Source organism: Pseudophryne corroboree, chromosome 8 (genome assembly GCF_028390025.1).
Source record: "Pseudophryne corroboree isolate aPseCor3 chromosome 8, aPseCor3.hap2, whole genome shotgun sequence".
In the NCBI taxonomy this organism is placed as follows: domain Eukaryota; kingdom Metazoa; phylum Chordata; class Amphibia; order Anura; family Myobatrachidae; genus Pseudophryne; species Pseudophryne corroboree.
In genome coordinates this window covers 38,292,179-38,311,635 of record NC_086451.1, presented here as the reverse complement: position 1 = coordinate 38,311,635, position 19,457 = coordinate 38,292,179, and the positions used below count along the sequence as shown (strand labels likewise).

General features: G+C 50.2%; 1 protein-coding gene across 2 annotated transcripts; it reads left to right on the top strand.

The window, feature by feature from the left end:
• The first annotated feature begins 768 nt into the window (after positions 1-768).
• LOC134948342 (histo-blood group ABO system transferase-like) lies at positions 769-19,235 on the top strand. 2 transcript variants are annotated; one of them, XM_063936265.1, is made up of 2 exons: positions 769-1,084; positions 17,925-19,235. In XM_063936265.1, the coding sequence occupies exons 1-2, from the start codon at positions 1,017-1,019 to the stop codon at positions 18,646-18,648; spliced, it is 792 nt and encodes a 263-aa protein (XP_063792335.1). In that variant the 5' UTR covers positions 769-1,016; the 3' UTR covers positions 18,649-19,235. The 2 variants fall into 2 exon arrangements, with proteins under 2 accessions (XP_063792335.1, XP_063792336.1); XM_063936266.1 differs by lacking the exon at positions 769-1,084 and adding an exon at positions 1,267-1,389.
• The last annotated feature ends 222 nt before the right edge of the window (positions 19,236-19,457 follow it).

The window sequence follows — 19,457 nt, the reverse complement described above, 5'->3', positions numbered from 1 at the left end:
GGTGCACAGTCTAGAACCTCATCTCTAGAGTAGGGGGGGGGGGGGGCAGTAGGGCCCACCGGGGGTTTCCCTGGGCCAGTCTGACCCTGCCACTGAATCACGCTTCTAGCAGTGGCCATTGCTGGCGATAGTAATATTATTGCTGGTGAAGAACCTTTCACATATGTGGTAAATTACAAAAATCCCTATCACTGGCAAAACATTAAAAAAACACATCAGTTGTTGCTGGCAGTCGGTTTTTCGCCTATTGATAAATAGACCTCTTAGTTGGTTCAATCATCAGGAATAATTATCTTCTGATTTACTTAGTTGTGCAGTTCCCGGAAATTGTAGTTTTATCAGCATTTGCTAGTTTAGTGTCATGCTTCACTTTCTGTTGCTGCTTTCTTCCTACTTTAGGCAGATCGATTAAACAGCTAATAAGGGGGTGTGGCAAGAGGTCTTGTAGATGGAATAGGAGGGCTATTGCCTCGCTGGGCTTCTGTACAGAAGAATAGGCTGGTCATCTCCTTAGGTGAGGTGATGGCCTAACAGTGATTGGGTGAGATGATGGCCTGTCTGACAGTGATTGGGTGAGGTGATGGCTCTGTCTGGCAGTGATTGGGTGAGGGGATGGCCTGTCTGACAGTGATTGGGTGCAGTGATGACACTGTCTGACAGTGATTGGGTGAGGTGATGGCCTGTCTGACAGTGATTGGGTGAGGTGATGGCCCTGTCTGACAGTGATTGGGTGCGGTGATGGCACTGTCTGACAGTGATTGGGTGAGGTGATGGCACTGTCTGCAGTGCTTAGGGGAGGGTATGCTACTGATATTTTGGTCTCAAACTAACCCTACTGTAACTCTAATTACAACCTAACCCTATTCCTAATTGCAGCCTAACCCTATTTGCATTTGTCGGTATTGTGAATGTCGCCATATCACAGTATCGACATTTGTAACATGTCAACATCCTGACAAGAACTCGTTAGAGGCATGTATCATTGAACTTACCCAAAATGATAATTTGATCCTCAGATGTCTAGTTCATTTTTTGTCCATCTTTTCAGAATGCTGTATGGAAAGCCGAATGTCTTGAAGCCTGTGTAAGTGTTTCTGTTTGCTGTAGTATATATCTCACTGTTAAAGGACCAATAGATACAAATTGTGACTATTTTAATTGAAACCTTCTTTCCTAAAGTGTACCTCTATCCCATTTACTAACCTCGCTGTGCAGGGCTGTATTTGGAAGACCCACAATAAAATAAATTGGCCTTCACTCACTGCACTGTGAAGTCTCGCGAGATTTGATATTATCTTGCGAGACTTCACACTACTGTGAGTGAAGCTCCTCGGCGGCTGCAGCAGAAAAGGAACAGCTTAGCTGCCGATGAGGACAGAGAGGAGACAGGTAAATGCTGCACTCCTACTTCCTACTCCGATGTTCTTTTGCAGTTGTGAGGACAGTGTGTGGGGGCCCCACAAATTTGTTGCCCAGGGCCCCCCACAGACCTTAATCCAGCCCTGGTGTACGCACTCTTAGGAAGACCTGGCATGTAAACTATGTCTGTGTGCAGTCCTATTCTCAAGGGGATCGGTATGAAATACCTCCAATCAAAATCCCGACATTCAAAATCCCGACACCAATTGACCGATGGTCAAAATCCCGACAAGGTCAAAATCCCGACATGGACAAAATACCGACATTTAAAGTACCGGCAAGGTCAAAATACCGACATGCAAAATGCCGACAGGTCAAAATACCGACATGCTTTTTTGTTGTTTTTTGTGTGTGTGTGTATGTCGACATAAGTCAACATGGACACCGCTCGGCACACTATTATATTCCCCCTCCAGGTCCACTGGGGATGGTAAAGTATGAACAAGTCGGTTTCAATGAAAAAAATCATGAAAAACTCATGTCGGTATTTTGACCTGTCGGCATTTTACATGTCGGTATTTTGACCTTGTCGGTATTTTAAATGTCGGTATTTTGTCCATGTCGGGATTTTGACCTTGTCGGGATTTTGACCATCGGCCAATTGGTGTCGGGATTTTGAACGTCGGGATTTTGATTGAGGTAAACTGACTGCATCCCCTTCCCAAGACCCATGTACTGTATTTGTGTGCTATGTAACGTAAAAAATATATTTAAAGGAGCGGCCTATTGATATTTATAGCAATGATAATATAGTTGCAGATTTGTAGATATACTAACAAATTGTAAATCACCTTATCAGTCCGTGAGTCTTTCTCATATCCACGTCACACTTAGCCGGGGTCACGGATCCCACTGAGAGTGCTAAATAACAGTATTAGTGATAACATTCTTCTTGTGTATCCTTGTTTGCAGAGGTTTTAATACTCCTGTGAGCTGGTTGGTATTTGCTACGTATATTTGTATTTCCAATGACTTACTGTATTTAAGTTTGCTATGTTTTACAAAATGCATATTATTGACTGAAATAATTCGCAAGATAAAATATGCCTTAGGTTTATTTGTCAAAACCAGCGTTATTAATTAACCTGTCATTGGCAGAACAGAATAAGAAACAATGAAATACAGATATGTTCTTTTATAACTGGGACCGTGATGTATTTACATTGCAAGCTACAAGTCGCGGCATAGCGTTTAGTAGAGTCCGCATGCGCATGACACTCCAAACACAGTACACATGGATAGGAGGTTAGCGGAGATCATTAGCTCTGCTCCCGCTACCCGTAGATGTGACTGCTGCAGCTGGCGGTGTTAGTAAGGGTTCCGGCTGCCAACACATCATGTAGTTTAAGGGACAGAGCGGAGCTGCTGCACATGCCGACTGGTAGCAGCTACTTCTACCAAGTTGGTAGTGTGTGTAGATCTGAGTCCTCAATCAATGAACTGAACCAGAGAGTAGCTACCAGGAAGAAGAGACAGGAGCCTTACCATGATGTGGGAGAATGTGAGCTTAGAAAGTGCAGTACTGGTTCTATTATGTGTGTGTATTGATTTATTATACTATGTTTAACCTTTTTCTGACCACTTATTTATATTAGTTAAATATGTTTGATACAGCCTACTAGAGGCCATTTATAGTGTTAATTATTAATACTGTATTCCATACATTTTCCAGTGTATAAAAAGACCAATATGTACATTAATGTCCAGAGTCGTTACCATAGGCATGTGCAGAACATTTTATTAGGGGGTGCACCGTCGGTGGGGTGTGTTTGGCACCACCTACTGGGTGTGTCTAGCACCACCTATTGGCACTCAAAGCAATATAAACATATGCCCCCAGTGGTGCCAGATACGTATGCCCCCAGCGGTGCCAGATACATATGCCCCCAGTGGTGCTAGATACATAAATGCCCCCAGTGGTGCCAGATACATAAATGCCCCCAGTGGTGCCAGATACATAAATGCCCCCAGTGGTACCAGATACATAAATGCCCCCAGTGGTCCCAGATACATATGCCCCCAGTGGTGCCAGATACATATGCCCCCATTTGTGCTCACCCTCCTCTGTTGCCAGTGCTGCCGATTTCCATCTCTGCCGCTGAGGGGAGGAGAACGCAGCGCGCGTCTCTCCTGTGCCTCACTTCACTGAGTTCCTGGCTGTCTCCGGCGGCCATTTGAAATATGGCACCGGCTTGTGAGCCAATCAAAGCTCACGGGCCGGCAGCCAATCAAGTGACAGCCGAGAGACATTTTAAATGACTGCCGGAGACGGGGACACACAGTGAGGGGCAGGAGAGACATGCGCATGCCTATGGTCGTTACTAGGTTTTCCTACTGCTCCCCCAGACTCCCACACTTGCGCCATTGTTCCATGTCGTGGGAGATTGTAGATTGCTTTTAGAAATCCCCCCACTAGAAATCCCGCATTGGCCACTGAGATAGATAGATAGATAGATTAGATAGATAGGGGGTCATTCTGACCCATTTGCACGCAGCGGTTCTTCAGTTTGGTGCGAACGGGTCGGAAATGCGGATGCACGGCAGTCGCTTTGTGCACGTGCGTCGTTGCCTAGTGATGCCACCAACAACAGTTGTGATTGCAGCGGCAATCGCAAGAAGATGGACAGGCGGGAGGCGTTTCCGGGGCGGATACTCACCGTTTCCAACCGTTTTTGGGGAGTGGTAAGAGAAACGCAGGCGTGTGTCCAGGAGAACGGAGGGTGGATGTCTGACGTCACAGCCGGGACCTTCATCGCTGGATTTGTTGCACAGGGTAAGTAGCTGCAGGCCTAGTCTTGTTTTGAGTGAAACTTTTTTAGCATAGCAGGGCTGCACAAGTGAACGCAGCCCTGCTATGCTAAATAAACTCCCCCATAGGCGGAGATTAGTTGATCGCACCAGCAGCAAAAAGTTGCTTGGTGCGATCAACTCAGAATGCCCCCGATAGATAGATAGATAGATAGATAGATAGATAGATGTAAACTAATATAATATACTAGGTGCTTCATCGCGCCCTACGGGCGCTCTTCACACCGTCGCAAGGGGCTACGCCCCCTTAACCCTTGCATGCCTTTCTGGGGTTCAATATTTGTATTATATGGAGTATTACCTGCATTCCTTTGTTAGTGGTTAAATATTGCACAATGAAAGGGCGTGCGATGGTGAAGGAGGCGCAGCCCTTGCGATGGCGTGAACAGAACCTGCAGGGCACGATGTACAGAATGTAGCGGGTGCGGGGGGGACTGCGGATGGTGTCTGTAGATGCTGCGTGTGGAGGGGCGGCGGAAGTGGGGGTAGGGCCCGGATGGGGGAGGTGCTGCAGGTGGTGGAAGGGCAGGTGCGGGGGTGCCATTGGTGGGGGAGGGGTGGCGGAGGGGGGTACCGCGGATGGAGGAGGGTGTCTGCAGATGCTGCGGGTGGAGGGGGGCAGGTGTGGGGGGAGACATATAAGGGGGGTGGATGGTGGAGGAGGCCTGGAGGTGCTGTGGGTGGTGAAGAGGCGGAGGAGTGGGAGCCGCGGGTGGTGTAGGGGGTCTGGAGGCACAGCGTGTGGAGGAGGGGTGGAGTGCCGCATGTGGTGGAGGGGAAGGTGCGGAGGTGTGGTGCATTGGGGAGAGGTCTGGAGGCGCTGCGGGTACTGTACCTGCCAAAAAGGTAGTTGGAGGGTATGTAGTAGCAGGGCCAGGACAGGGGTGACAGGGTCAGAACAGTGGTGATGGGGCCAGGACAGGGGTGACGGGGCCAGGACAGGGGCGACGGGGCCAGGACAGAAATGACAGGGACAGGATAGGGGTGACAGGGCCAGGACAGGGGTGACAGGGCCAGTATAAGGTTGACATGGCAAGCACAGGGGTGACAGGGCCAGGATAGGGGTAACAGGGCCAGCATAAGGGTGACAGGGCCAGGATGAGGGTTAAAGGGCCAGGATAAGGGTGAAAGGGCCAGGATAAGGGTGGCAGGGCAAGGCCAGGGGTGACAGGGACATGACAGAACACAGGGCACGGGAGAGATTGGTATTAGGGACAAAACAGTGGTGACAGACAGATGTGTCTTACCGGAGTCACTGCTGCTGTTCCACTCCAACCTGTTGGGATCTGCTGCTGGTGGAGGCTTGGCATGGCTGACTCTCTTAGGCTGGAGTCCTGCTTCCTCTGCCCGTCCGCATCCCTCCTCAGTCACACACCGCAGACCTCGCGCAGCTGCCGGGCACTGTGGTAAGAGGAGACTGGGAGTGACTGGTTAGCCCCCAGGAGATGCTGCGGCTGGAGGGAGGAGGGGGTCATAGCATGCACGTGGCGCGGACCTCGCGGCTGCTGGGCACTGTGGTAAGGTGAGACTGGAAATGACTGGTTATCCCCCAGGAGACGCTGCGGCTGGAGGGAGGAGGATGTCATAGCATGCACGTGGCGCGGACCTCGCGGCTGCTGGGCACTGTGGTAAGGGGAGACTGGGAGTGACTGGTTAGCTGCCAGGAGACGCTGCGGCTGGAGGGAGGAGGGGGTCGGAGCCTGCAAGCAGCTCGGACTTCTGCAGCGCTACCCGCCGGCTAAAGTGTACGAAGGAGCTGGGCGCACCTCACTGCGGGTGGCAGCGCTGCAGCTAGCGGTGGGGTTGCTGGGGCTGGAGATAACAGAGGCAGTACGGAACCTGCACAGCGGCTGGTGCCCAACAAAACTGCAGCTAAGAAGCGTGGAATGTGCCAGAAAGTGACGCTCCTCCCCGCCAGAGAGACCCTGCTGAGTATGCTGATGTGGGGGGTTAAGCACACAGGGGTCTATTTACTAAGCCTTGGATGGAGATAAAGTCGCTGGAGATAAAGTACCAGCCAATCAGCTCCTAACTGTCATTTTTCAAACACAGCCTGTGGCATAGCAGTTACCAGGTGATTGGCTGGTACTTTATCTCCAGCGACTTTATCTCCATCCAAGGCTTAGTAAATAGACCCCACAGTGAGCCGGTGCCCGTCTGTCTGTATGACATACCCCTCACATACCGCCATACCTCCCAACTGTCCCAATTTTCGCGGGACAGTCCCATTTTTTGGGGTCTGTCCCACCCGCGGGTCGCAGTGTCCTGCGGTGGTGGGGGAGGGGAGCAGTTGGAAAGCTCCTGTACTCGCTGTTCTGCTTAGCAGAGCAGCGGTGAATAGTGAAGACAGAGGGAGAGGGGGCATCGGGGTACGGATTAATGGGGGGTTCCAGCAGCAGAGCCAGATTAAGGGGGGGGGGGGGCAGGGGGTACGTACCGTTGGCCCCACAGTTTTAGGGGGCCCCCGGCTGGAGTAGCTCTGTCCCAGCTCAGAAGCTCCCCCCCCCCCGTCCTGCCAGCAACAGTGGCAGCATTGTGCTACAGTCAGCACACGCTGCTGCGTATTGGCAGGTCTGTGGTGTTGCAGGGAGGCAGCAGTCTCCCTGCTTTCTTCTGCCTGTGCGGGTGTGTAGGGGGAGCGACCACCCCCTCTGGATTTACCTCTAGCTGAGGGGCCAAAATTCCATAAAAAATAAATAAATCCTGGAATTTGCATAAGGGGGCGTGGCCTAGTGTCCCGCGATTAGGCCACGCCCCCAACCCCACAGCAGGCACAGCAATGAGATAGGGCTCCCCTGTCTCAAGTGACCTGGGCCCCCCGGACTCATAATCAGCCCCTGGGGGCATGCCAGCAGCTCACAGAGCGCTGGGCATGCCCCCTCACTGACGAAAACGGGAGCCCTCCCGTGAAGCCACGCCCCCTTTTCGCCGAGTGTGTGTCCCTCCTTCTGCCTGAAGAAAGCTCCTGCAGAAAGTTGGGCGGTGTGCACCCCTGCCTGTGACATGCCCATACCATCTGCTTCTGCTCCTAGTCTCCTATAGATGTGGCCAGATCTGTGACTCATTTGACTAACTCCGCCCAGTGTTGTGACTCCTCCTAGCGTTAGCAAATGAGTCACAAAGTCACAGAATAGGGCTATTATATAGGAGATTTGTTGTTACTTTTAGGAGATCTGATGTCTTGACAATGACACCTTGGTTTTCCCCGATTGTATGGAATGGAACCTATAACATTGATATACTGAATGCGCAGTTCCATCAGAGAAACGTCCGCATTGGCCTCACTGTGTTTGCTATTAAAAAGTAAGTTATAGGGCTAAATTTACTAAGAATCGCTTTGACTTCTAAACCAAATCTCTGAACATCGCCAATGCCAGTGTTTTGCAGAATTTACTAACCATAGTATTTGAGTGTCTATTCTAAAGCGCCGGTGATACCTATTGTATGTTTCCTATCTTAAAACCTGTTTCCCCTTTACGACACTGAAAACTAGAAGTGTATGAATCCGCAGTCAAACTGATCTGTGCAGGATTTGTTGTAAAAAAAAAAAAATGAGGTCCCTCATCAATAACCAGCCCTGGACCTCTTAGACTGGGCTGACCTTAGAAAATCGGAAGGAAAAATGGTGTGAGCACCCCCCCCCCCCCCCCCACCCTCCCCCGTGGTTTCCAATATCCAGCACCAGGCTGACCCAGCCAGGGGGGCATAATGTTATAGCAGGGGGAACACAGCGTGGGGTCCCCCTGTCATAATGGCTACCAGCCCCAAACTGGTCAGTCCACAGCTGGAATTCCTCAGAAAGTCAGAACCCCGAAAATAAGTTGTGGTCCCTGCGAGTGTCGGACTGGGGCATGAAGGGCCCACCAGGGGAATGCAGTTATAGGGGCCCATACTTAGGGGTGTGGCCAGCCTACAAAGGGTGTGTGGCCAGCCTCCACAGAGGCTTCAAATACACAATAGTTTAGTGCAGTGTAATGCAACATATCTACCATGTATAATACAAGTGCACAGTCTGGAACCTGATCCCTAGAGGAAGGAGTGGGCCCTCAGGCAGTGGGGATTACCGGTGGTTTCCCTGGTACCCCTGTGGGCCAGTCCGACCCTGGTCCCTGTCCCGAGGTACAAACAGGCTGAAAGCTCAGGGCTATTCCCCGCCCCCTTGCTGGCGGTGGATGTGGAGTTAATGGTAAAAAACAACTAGTTAATAATAATAATATTGTTATTTACAAGCAGTCAGAGCCAGATTAACGGCGGGGCGGAAGGGGCGGTCGTCCCGGGGCACCCACAAACTGTCCTCACAACTGCAAACAAACATCGCAGTAGAAGTACAGCATTTACCTGTCTCCTCTCTGTCCTCCTTGGCAGCTGAGACGTTCCATTACAGTTGCGGCCGCCGAGGAGCTTCACTCACTGCAGTGTGAAGTCTCGCGAGATTTGATATTATCTTGCGAGACTGTTGTGAGTGAAGCTCCTCGGCGGCCGCAGCAATAAAGGAACAGCTCAGCTGCTGAGGAGGACGGAGAGGAGACAGGTAAATGCTGTACTCCTACTCCGACATCTTTTTGCAGTTGTGAGGACAGTGTGTGGGGGCCCCACAAATTTGTTGCCCAGGGGCCCCCACAGACCTTAATCCGGCCCTGCAAGCAGTCTACATGTTCCAGCAAGTCTGCCCCAGAATTATGGCACTTGTGGAACAAGAAGTCCCAGCATGCCAAAACATTAAGGTCCACTTGTAGTCCAACTGTAAAGAAAATATTAAAATAACCACAGGATACTGATATTACATGTTGCAATTCTTATTAAATAAAAAAACGAGTTTTATGGTAAGAACTTACCTTTGTTAAAACTCTTTCTGCGAGGTACACTGGGCTCCACAAGGAAAAACATAGGGAGTGTAGAGGAGGATCTTGATCCGAGGCACCAACAGGCTCAAAAGCTTTGACTGTTCCCTGAATGCATAGCGCCGCCTCCTCTATAACCCCGCCTCCCTGCACAGGAGCTCAGTTTTTAGTTAACCAGCCCAATGCAGTAGCAGGAAAAGAGACGACAACGGTTAGTAGCCACATACACCACACACACATACACACACATACACGACAGGAGAAGTGTCAGTGGCTAATGCCATACCAACCCAAAGAAGCTAAGTGCGTCAGGGTAGGCGCCTTGTGGAGCCCAGTGTACCTTGCAGAAAGAGTTTTAACAAAGGTAAGTTCTTACCATAAAACTCGTTTTCTGCTGCGGGGTACACTGGGCTCCACAAGGAAAGACCCTTATGGGAGGGGACGCACTGTAGCGGGCACACGAACCCAGCGTCCAAAGGAAGCATCCTGGGAAGCGGCAGTATCAAAGGCATAGAACCTTATGAAGGTGTTCACTGAAGACCACGTAGCCGCCTTGCACAATTGTTCAAAGGTCGCACCACGGTGGGCCGCCCAAGAAGGTCCAACAGACAGAGTAGAATGGGCCGTAATGTGAGCAGGAGCTGACATAAGCATGTGCAATCACCATTCTAATCCATCTGGCCAAAGTCTGCTTGTGAGCAGGCCAGCCCCGTTTGTCAAATCCAAACAGCAAAAAGAGAGAATCAGATTTCCTAATAGAAGCAGTTCTCTTCACATATATAACGGAGAGCCCGTACCACATCAAAAGACCACTCTTTGGGAGACAGATCAGGAGAAACAAGTGCCGGAATCACGATCTCCTGGTTAAGGTGGAACGAAGAAACCACCTTAGGTAAATATCCGGGACGAGTCCTAAGAACCGCCCGGTCATGGTGAAATATCAGATATGGGGAACTACAAGACAAGGCACCCAAATCCGACACTCTTCTAGCTGAAGCATTAGCCAGCAGAAACACCACCTTAAGGGAAAGCCACTTAAGAGGTTCAAATGGAGACTCTTGTAACGCCTCCAAAACCACCGACAAGTCCCAAGGAGCCACAGGCGGGACATAGGGAGGTTGGATACGCAACACACCCTGGGTAAAGGTATGCACATCAGGTAAGGTCGCAATCTTTCTCTGAAACCACACCGACAAGGCAGATATTTGAACCTTGAGGGAGGCCAGACGCAGGCCTAAGTCCAGGCCCTGCTGAAGAAAGGCCAACAACTTAGCTGTACTAAACTTGGAAGCGTCATAATCGTTAGATGCGCACCAAACAAAGTAAGAATGCCAGACCCTATAGTAAATCCGAGCAGAAGCCGGTTTCCGGGCCCACAACATAGTTTGAATGACCGCCTCAGAAAACCCTTTATCCCTTAAGACGGAAGCTTCAAGAGCCACGCCGTCAAAGACAGCCGGGCTAGGTCCTGGTAGACACAGGGGCCCTGAACGAGGAGGTCTGGGCATTGTCGAAGTAGAATTGGATGCTCTGACGATAGGCCCTGCAGGTCTGAGAACCAGTGCCAACTGGGCCACGCTGGAGCTATGAGAAGCAGAATTCCTCTTTCTTGCTTGAACTTCCAAATTACCCTGGGCAGGAGTGACACTGGAGGGAACACGTACGGCAGTTGAAACCTCCACGGCACCGCCAGCGCATCCACGAATGCTGCTTGAGGATCCCTCGTCCTTGCTCCGAAGACCGGAACCTTGTGATTGTGTCGAGACGCCATCAGATCTACGTCTGGAAGGCCCCACTTTTCCATTAGAAGTTGAAACACTTCTGGATGGAGGCCCCACTCTCCGGCGTGTACGTCCTGACGACTGAGAAAGTCCGTTTCCCAATTCAGGACTCCCGGAATGAATATTGCCGGTAGTTGGCGTTCCGCCCAATGTAGAATTCATGAGACTTCCTTCATTGCCAAACGGCTTCGAGTGCCGCCTTGATGATTTATGTAAGCCACTGTGGTGGCGTTTTCCGACTGTACTTGAACAGGACGGTTCTGAATTAAATGCTGGGCCAGGTTCAACGCATTGAAGACCGCCCGCAATTCCAGAATGTTGATCGAGTGGAGAGATTCCTCCTTGGTCCACCGACCCTGAAGGGAGTGTTGCTCCAGCACCGCTCCCCAACCTCTTAGACTGGCATCTGTCATCAACAGGACCCAGTCGGATATCCAGAAGGGACGGCCCTTGCACAATTGTTGGTCTTGGAGCCACCAGTGCAGCGACAGACAGACCTCCGGAGTCAATGAGATCATGTGAGACCTGATCCGGTGAGGCAGGCCATCCCACTTGGCTAGAATCAGCCTCTGGAGGGGCGAGAATGGAATTGAGCATACTCCACCATGTCGAATGCTGACACCATGAGGCCCAGCACCTGCATCGCCGAATGTATCAACACTTGCAGACGAGAAAGGAAGCAACAAATCCTGTCCTGAAGCTTCAGGACTTTCTCCTGAGACAAGAACAACCGCTGGTTGTGAGTGTCCAATAGCGCTCCCAGGTGCACCATGCTCTGAGCAGGGACCAGGGAGGATTTCTTCCAGTTGATGAGCCACCCGTGGGCTTGTAGAAACTGGACAGTCATATCCAGATGATGTAGGAGAAGTTCTGGGGAATGATACGGCACTATCAGGACCCCTTGACGGCGGAGTACCACCGTCATCACCGCCATAACTTTGGTGAAGACTCGCGGAGCCGTAGTTAAACCAAAAGGTAACGCCCGAAACTGGTAATGGAGGTTGCCAATCGCAAACCTCAGGTATTGCTGATGTGACACTGCTATAGGAATATGCAGGTAAGCATCCTGTATGTCCAGGGAGACCATGTAGTCCCCAGGCTCCAAGGCCAAAACTATAGAGCGAAGGGTTTCCATACGGAACTTGGAAACTTTCACAAACCTGTTCAATGCCTTGAGGTTGAGAATAGGCCGGGAGGACCCATTCGGTTTCGGGACCAGAAACAGCAGAGAATAGTACCCCCGGCCCCTCTGAGCAAGAGGCAACTGTACTACGACTCCTGTATCCAATAGTGTCTGTACCACCGAATGTAGAGTGTTTGCCTTTGTCTGGTCCAACGGGACGTCTGTCCGGCAAAATCGATGAGGGGGTCGGTTTTTGAAGGCTATGGCGTAACCTTGAGTGGCGACTTCCCATATCCAGGCATCTGAAGTGGTCTTCAACCATTCCTGAGTATACCCTAGAAGCCGGCCCCCCACCCTGGGATCCCCCAGGGGGAGGCCCGCCCCATCATGCGGCAGGCTTATCAGTCTTGTAAGCTGGCTGACGGGCAGCCTAGGCTGTTTTGGGCTTCGGCTTACCAGGTTTGGAAGTGCGGCCTGCTTATTGTACTCCTGACCTTTTGTTTTACCTGAAGGACGAAAGGGGCGAAAGGAAGTACCTTTAACCTTCGACACAGAAGGAGCGGTACTTGGCAGACAGGCAGTTTTGGCAGTAGCCAAGTCAGCCACAATCTTATTTAAGTCCTCCCCAAACAGAATATCTCTCTTGAAAGGGAGTACCTCTAGGGTGTTTTTAGAGTCCAGATCCACAGACCAGGACCTCAGCCACAATATCTGGCGAGCCAGGACTGATGTAGTAGAGGCCTTGGCTGCCAGGATACCTGCATCAGAAGCCGTTTCCAGCAAATGTTCCCGCCCTGGAGCTGTATATCTGTCTCTCCCTCACTCCCTGTCAGTGTCTGGACGCCATTTCTCTCAGCTACACTGTTCCTGGGACTGCTTGGGCAAATCCTCCTGTGCATTAGCTTGCTGAGTGGTTTCCATTTCGTGTCTCTCACTCAATTTGCTATCCCTATATTCTATAACCTGAGGGGGCTTGGTGCGTCAGGTTTTATATTGATATAGGATTTTCACAAAGATATACTTTAATACGTATTTTTCTCTGTGATTTAGTCACCATATCTCTACTGTATCACTGCTTGTGCTAACTACACCGCGCAGGGGTTTGGGTAAGAAGTATTGTGCTGCTGATAATTGTACTGTGTTACCTGATACTGCAAGTTATATCATGTCTGCTTCTGAGGGTAATGGTTCTGGGGCTGAACACACTACAGGTGTTGCTGAAGCCACAGACCACTATGAGGAAAATATAGCAGTTGGGGGCTCTGGTTCTGGGGGCTCCTTGCCCCCCAGTGGGACTGTGGCAATGGGGGTATATAATGACCCACCATGGGCTACTTTTGCCATGCTTCTACAGCTAGTTAATAAACTAACACCCCCTATGGGACCCCCTATGCCGCTACAGCCGTATGTGGTCCCTGCAGCTAACCCGCCGTGGGCGATTTATCTGCTCAATTGAGGAAGTTGAACCAGTCCCTTACTACTAAAAAGTCTGACCATCGCTCGCCTAAGCCCAAGGGGTCCTCTAAGCGAGCTCTTGTCTCCTCACAATCCACTGCTGTCACTGACACCTCGTCTGATGAAGACGGCACTTACACTGACCCCACAGGTTCTGACTCAGATACGGCTGATGGGGAGGGTAATTCACATGTGGATGTTCCTGATCTTTTGGAGGCTATTAAGTTGATTCTGCAGATTACGTATGATCCCGAGCCATCCGTCCCTCCTAAGAAACCAGATAGGTTCAAGCGTCAGAAGGTGGTTAAACAAGTTTTACCTCACTCTGACCACCTAGTGGATATACGTCAGGAACCCTGGGAAAACCCGGGTAAGAAGTTTGTGCCTCAAAAGAAGATGCTGGCTCGCTATCCCCTCGCACCAGAGCTGTCTAAGAATTGGGCAATGCCTCCTCCAGTAGACTCACATGTGGCTAGGATGGTGGTTTCCTCAGCTCTACCTGTCACTACCGTCACGTCTCTAAAAGAGCCTACAGATAAACGTGTGGAGGGTTGTCTGAAAGCGATTTACACCCTCACGGGAGCTGCACAGGCCCACTATTGCAGCAACATGGGCTGCAGAGGCTATTGAAGCATGGGCCTTGGAGTTAGAAGCTGAAATCTCTTCTGACCATGCTAGACAATGCTTGTCATATATTGTCACAGCTTCTCGCTATATTAAAGAGGCGGCTTCTGATGCCGGTATCCTAGCAGCCAAGGCCTCTACTACATCAGTCCTGGCTCGCCGGATATTGTGGCTGAGATCCTGGTCTGTGGATCTGGACTCTAGAAAAACCCTGGAGGTACTCCCTTTCAAGGGAGATATTCTGTTTGGGGAGGACTTAAATAAGATAGTGGCTGACTTGGCTACTGCCAAAACTGCCTGTCTGCCAAGTACCGCTCCTTCTGTGTCGAAGGCTAAAGGCCCCTTTCGGCCTTCAGGTAAAGCAAAAGGTTAGGCGTACAACAAGCAGGCCCGTACTTCCAAACCTGGTAAGCCAAAGCCCAAAAGAGCTTGGGCGGCCCGTCAGCCAGCTTCCAAGGCCGAGAAGCCTGCTGCATGACGGAGCGGGCCTCCCCCTGGGGGATCCCAGGGTGGGGGGCCAGCTTCTAGGGTATACCCAGGAATGGTTGAAGACCACTTCAGATGCCAGGGTACGGGAAGTCGTCACTCGAGGTTACGCCATAGCCTTCAAAAACCGCCCCCCTCATCGATTTTGCCAGACAGACGTCCCGTTGGACCAGACAAAGGCAAACACTCTACAGGATACAGGAATTGTAGTACAGGTGCCTCTTGCGCAGAGGGGCCGGGCGGTACTATTCTCCGCTGTTTCTAATCCCGAAACCGAATGGGTCCTCCCGGCCCATTCCTAACCTCAAGGCATTGAACAGGTTTGTGAAGGTTTCCAAGTTCTGTATGGAAACCCTTCGCTCTATAGTACTGGCCTTGGAACCTGGGGACTACATGGTCTCCCTGGATATACAGGATGCTTACCTGCATATTCCTATTGCAGCGTCACATCAGCAATAGCAACCTCCATTACCAGTTTAGGGCGTTACCTTTTGGTTTAACAATGGCTCTGCGAGTCTTCACCAAGGTCATGGCGGTGATGACGGTGGTACTCCGCCGTCAAGGGGTCAGGGTACTGCCGTATCTGGACGACTTGTTAATCCTAGCAAATTTCCCAGAACTTCTTCTACGTCATCTGGATATGACGGTCCGGTTTCTGCAAGCCCACGGCTGGCTCATCAACTGGAAGAAATCCTCCCTGGTCCCTGCTCAGAGCATGGTGCATCTGGGAGCGCTATTGGACACTCACAACCAGAGGTTGTTCTTGTGTCAGGAGAAAGTCCTGAAGCTTCAGGACAGGATTCGTTGCTTCCTTTCTCGTCCGCAAGTGTCGATACATTCGGCGATGCAGGTGCTGGGCCTCATGGTGTCAGCATTCGACATGGTGGAGTATGCTCAATTCCATTCTCGCCCCCTCCAGAGGTTGATTCTAGCCAAGTGGGACGGCTTGCCTCACCGGATCTCATTGACTCCGGAGGTCCGTCTGTCGCTGCTTTGGTGGCTCCAGGACCAACAATTGTGCAGGGGCCGTCCCTTCTGGATATCCAACTGGATCCTGTTGACGACAGGTGCCAGTCTAAGAGGTTGGGGCACGGTGCTGGAGCAACACTCCCTTCAGGGTTGGTGGACCAAGGAGGAGTCCCTCCTCTCAATCAACATTCTGGAATTGCGGGCGGTCTTCAATGCATTGAACCTAGCCCAGCATTTAATTCAGAACCGTCCTGTTCAAGTGCAGCCGGACAACGCCACCACAGTGACTTACATAAATCACCAAGGTGGCACTCGAAGCCGTCTGGCAATGATGGAAGTCTCACGGGTTCTACATTGGGCGGAACGCCATCTACCGGCCATATCGGCAATCTTCATTCCGGGAGTCCTGAATTGGGAAGCGGACTTTCTCAGTCGTCAGGACGTACATGCCGGCGAGTGGGGCCTCCATCCAGAAGTGTTTCGACTCCTAGTGGAAAGGTGGGGCCTTCCAGACGTAGATCTCATGGTGTCTCGACACAATCACAAGGTTCCGGTCTTCGTTGCAAGGACAAGGGACCCTCAAGCAGCATTCGTGGATGCGCTGGCGGTGCCGTGGAGGTTTCGGCTGCTGTACGTGTTCCCTCCGGTGTCACTCCTGCCCAGGGTAATTCGGAAGTTCAAGCAAGAAAGAAGGATTCTGCTCCTCATAGCTCTGGCGTGGCCCAGACGGCACTGGTTCTCAGACCTGCAGGGTCTATCGTCAGAGCATCCAATTCTACTTCCTCAACGCCCAGACCTTCTCATTCAGGGCCCCTGTGTCTACCAGGACCTAGCCCGGCTGTCTTTGACGGCGTGGCTCTTGAAGCTTCCGTCTTGAGGGCTAAGGGGTTTTCTGAGGCGGTCATTCAAACTATGTTGCGGGCCCGGAAACCGGCTTCTGCTCGGATTTACTATAGGGTCTGTCATTCTTACTTTGTTTGGTGCACATCTAACAATTATGACGCTTCCAAGTTTAGTACGGCCAAGATGTTGGCTTTTCTTCAGCAGGGCCTGGACTTAGGCCTGCGTCTGGCCTCCCTCAAGGTTCATATTTCTGCCTTGTCGGTGTGGTTTCAGAGAAAAATTGCGACCTTACCTGATGTGCATACCTTTACTCAGGGTGTGTTGCGTATCCAACCTCCCTATATCCCGCCTGTGGCTCCTTGGGACTTGTCGGTGGTTTTGGAGGCGTTACAAGAGTCTCCGTTTGAACCTCTTGGTTCAGCTGATCTTAAGTGGCTTTCCCTTAAGGTGGTGTTTCTGCTGGCTATTGCTTCAGCTAGAAGAGTGTCGGATTTGGGTGCCTTGTCCTATAGTTCCCCATATCTGATATTTCACCGTGACCGGGCGGTTCTTAGGACTCGTCCCGGATATTTACCTAAGGTGGTTTCATCGTTCCACCTTAATCAGGAGATTGTGGTTTCGGCACTTGTTTCTCCTGATCTGTCTCCCAAAGAGAGGTCTTTGGATGTGGTACGGGCTCTCTGTATCTATGTGAAGAGAACTGCTTCTATTAGGAAATCTGATTCTCTCTTTGTACTGTTTGGATTTCACAAATGTGGCTGGCCTGCTCACAAGCAGACTTTGGCCAGATGAATTAGAATGGTGATTGCACATGCTTATGTGAAGGCTGGTCTGTCAGCTCCTGCTCACATTACGGCCCATTCTACTCTGTCTGTTGGACCTTCTTGGGCGGCCCGTCCTGGTGCGACCCTTGAACAATTGTGCAAGGCGGCTACGTGGTCCTCAGTGAACACGTTCATAAGATTCTATGCCTTCGATACTGCCGCTTCCCAGGATGCTTCCTTTGGACGCCGTGTTCTTGTGCCCGCTACAGTGCATCCCCTCCCATAAGGAACTGCTTTAGGACATCCCCAATGTCTATCCTTGTGGAGCCCAGTGTACCCCGCAGCAGAAAACGAAATTTATGATAAGAACTTACCTTTTTTTAATCTCTTTCTGCGAGGTACACTGGGCTCCACAAGGTGCTCACCCTGACGCACTTAGCTTCTTTGGGTTGGTATGGCATTAGCTGCTGACATTTCTCTTGTCGTGAGAGTGTGGTGTATGTGGCTACTAACCATTGTCGTCTCTTTTCCTGCTACTGCATTGGGCTGGTTAACTAAAAACTGAGCTCCTGTGCAGGGAGGCAAGGTTATAGAGGAGGCGGCGCTGTGCATTCTGGGAACAGTCAAAGCTTTGAGCCTGTTGGTGCCTCGGATCAAGATTCTACTCTACACCCCAATGTCTATCCTTGTGGAGCCCAGTGTACCTCGCAGAAAGAGATTTAACAAAGGTAAGTTCTTACCATAAATCTCGTTTTTGCCACACTAGTGAATAAACTAGTGAGTATTAAATAGTATTTTCTTCTTCTTTCAGGTATACAGTATTTGTCCAGACTCTTATTGACACTGCTGAAAAGTTCTTCATGGTGGGACATAATGTTAGCTATTACATCTTTACGGACCGTGCTGGTGACATTCCCAATATCACTCTCAGTGAGGGCAGACACATTGTCATCCTAGAAGTGCCCAGCTACAAGAGATGGCAGGAAGTGTCAATGAGGCGCATGGAGATGATACGAGACTATGCTCGCCAAAGATTCATCAATGAGGTGGACTACTTGGTGTGCTCAGATGTAGACATGGAGTTCATCGACCATGTTGGGGTGGAGATTTTAAGTGATGTGTTTGGCACGCTACATCCTGGCTACTACAGAGGACCTCGTGAACACTTCACCTATGAGCGCAGACGAGAGTCTACAGCTTACATTCCTAGAGATGAGGGCGACTTTTACTATGCAGGAGGATATTTTGGTGGTACGGTGGAGGAGGTCTATAAGCTGACCAACTTCTGCCATAACGCTACGATGACGGACAAGGAAAACCACATTGAAGCCATCTGGCACGATGAGAGCTATTTGAACAAGTATTTTCTTTATCACAAGCCAACAAAAATTCTCTCTCCTGAATACCTCTGGGTCTTCAGTTACGGAGTTCCAACATACATTCAGAGAAGAAGATTTCTGGCACTTCCCAAAAACCATAATGCAATCCGGAACAAACGGGCATTAAAGTACAAACGTCAACAAAGAATTTTATAGCTAATATTTTGGGGCTATTGTAGAATTCCCATAAAGCAGAATGATATGTGTTGGAAGCCTTAACTATATGAAAACTTGAATTAACTTATAGTATTTTATGTGTAATTTCTTCCCATAGGTGAGCCACAGCCAAGTGTAAACCAACAATATAGTTACAGTAGCAAGAAGTTATCATACAAAGTTCATCACTTCTCCAAATGCAGCTTTGGGTCCAAGGCCATCAGTGATTAAAGTTTCAGGACACATAAGACGCAATGGAATGGTCCATGTTGAAGTATGCGGGATTACTATGTATAACTGAGAAATACCTGTGCTGTAAGCACCTATTGACAAATGGGTTTTAATTTCAACAATGTCATAAAGTCACCCGCTGAACAATAAATGGGTTATATTAGTTGACCGACTCATACGGTTGCTGAAAATAAAGTGTTACAGACACCATTCTAATTCTAACTCACTCGGGGTAAATTGCAAGTTGTTAGCAAGGGGAAGAGATGATAATAGCCAAGTCATTTTAAAGGGCCGGATTCAGATATGTACACACATATTGTGTTCTTGCAGCTGTTATTAAAAACGAAAACAAGTGACGCAATGTATATCATATTAGTTGGGCTGTGTTACATAATACATACTGGGTGCCTGCATCATACGTACCGCCTATCTGGCTACTAAAAAAATATTTTTTGTTATTCATTTTGCTGTACAGTGACTCTGTAACTCAGTGTATAACGCTAAGCAGAGTCACAACGCTGGGCAGAGTCAGAGTCACAGATCTGGGCTAATATATCCATGGGTGCTCCCGGACATGA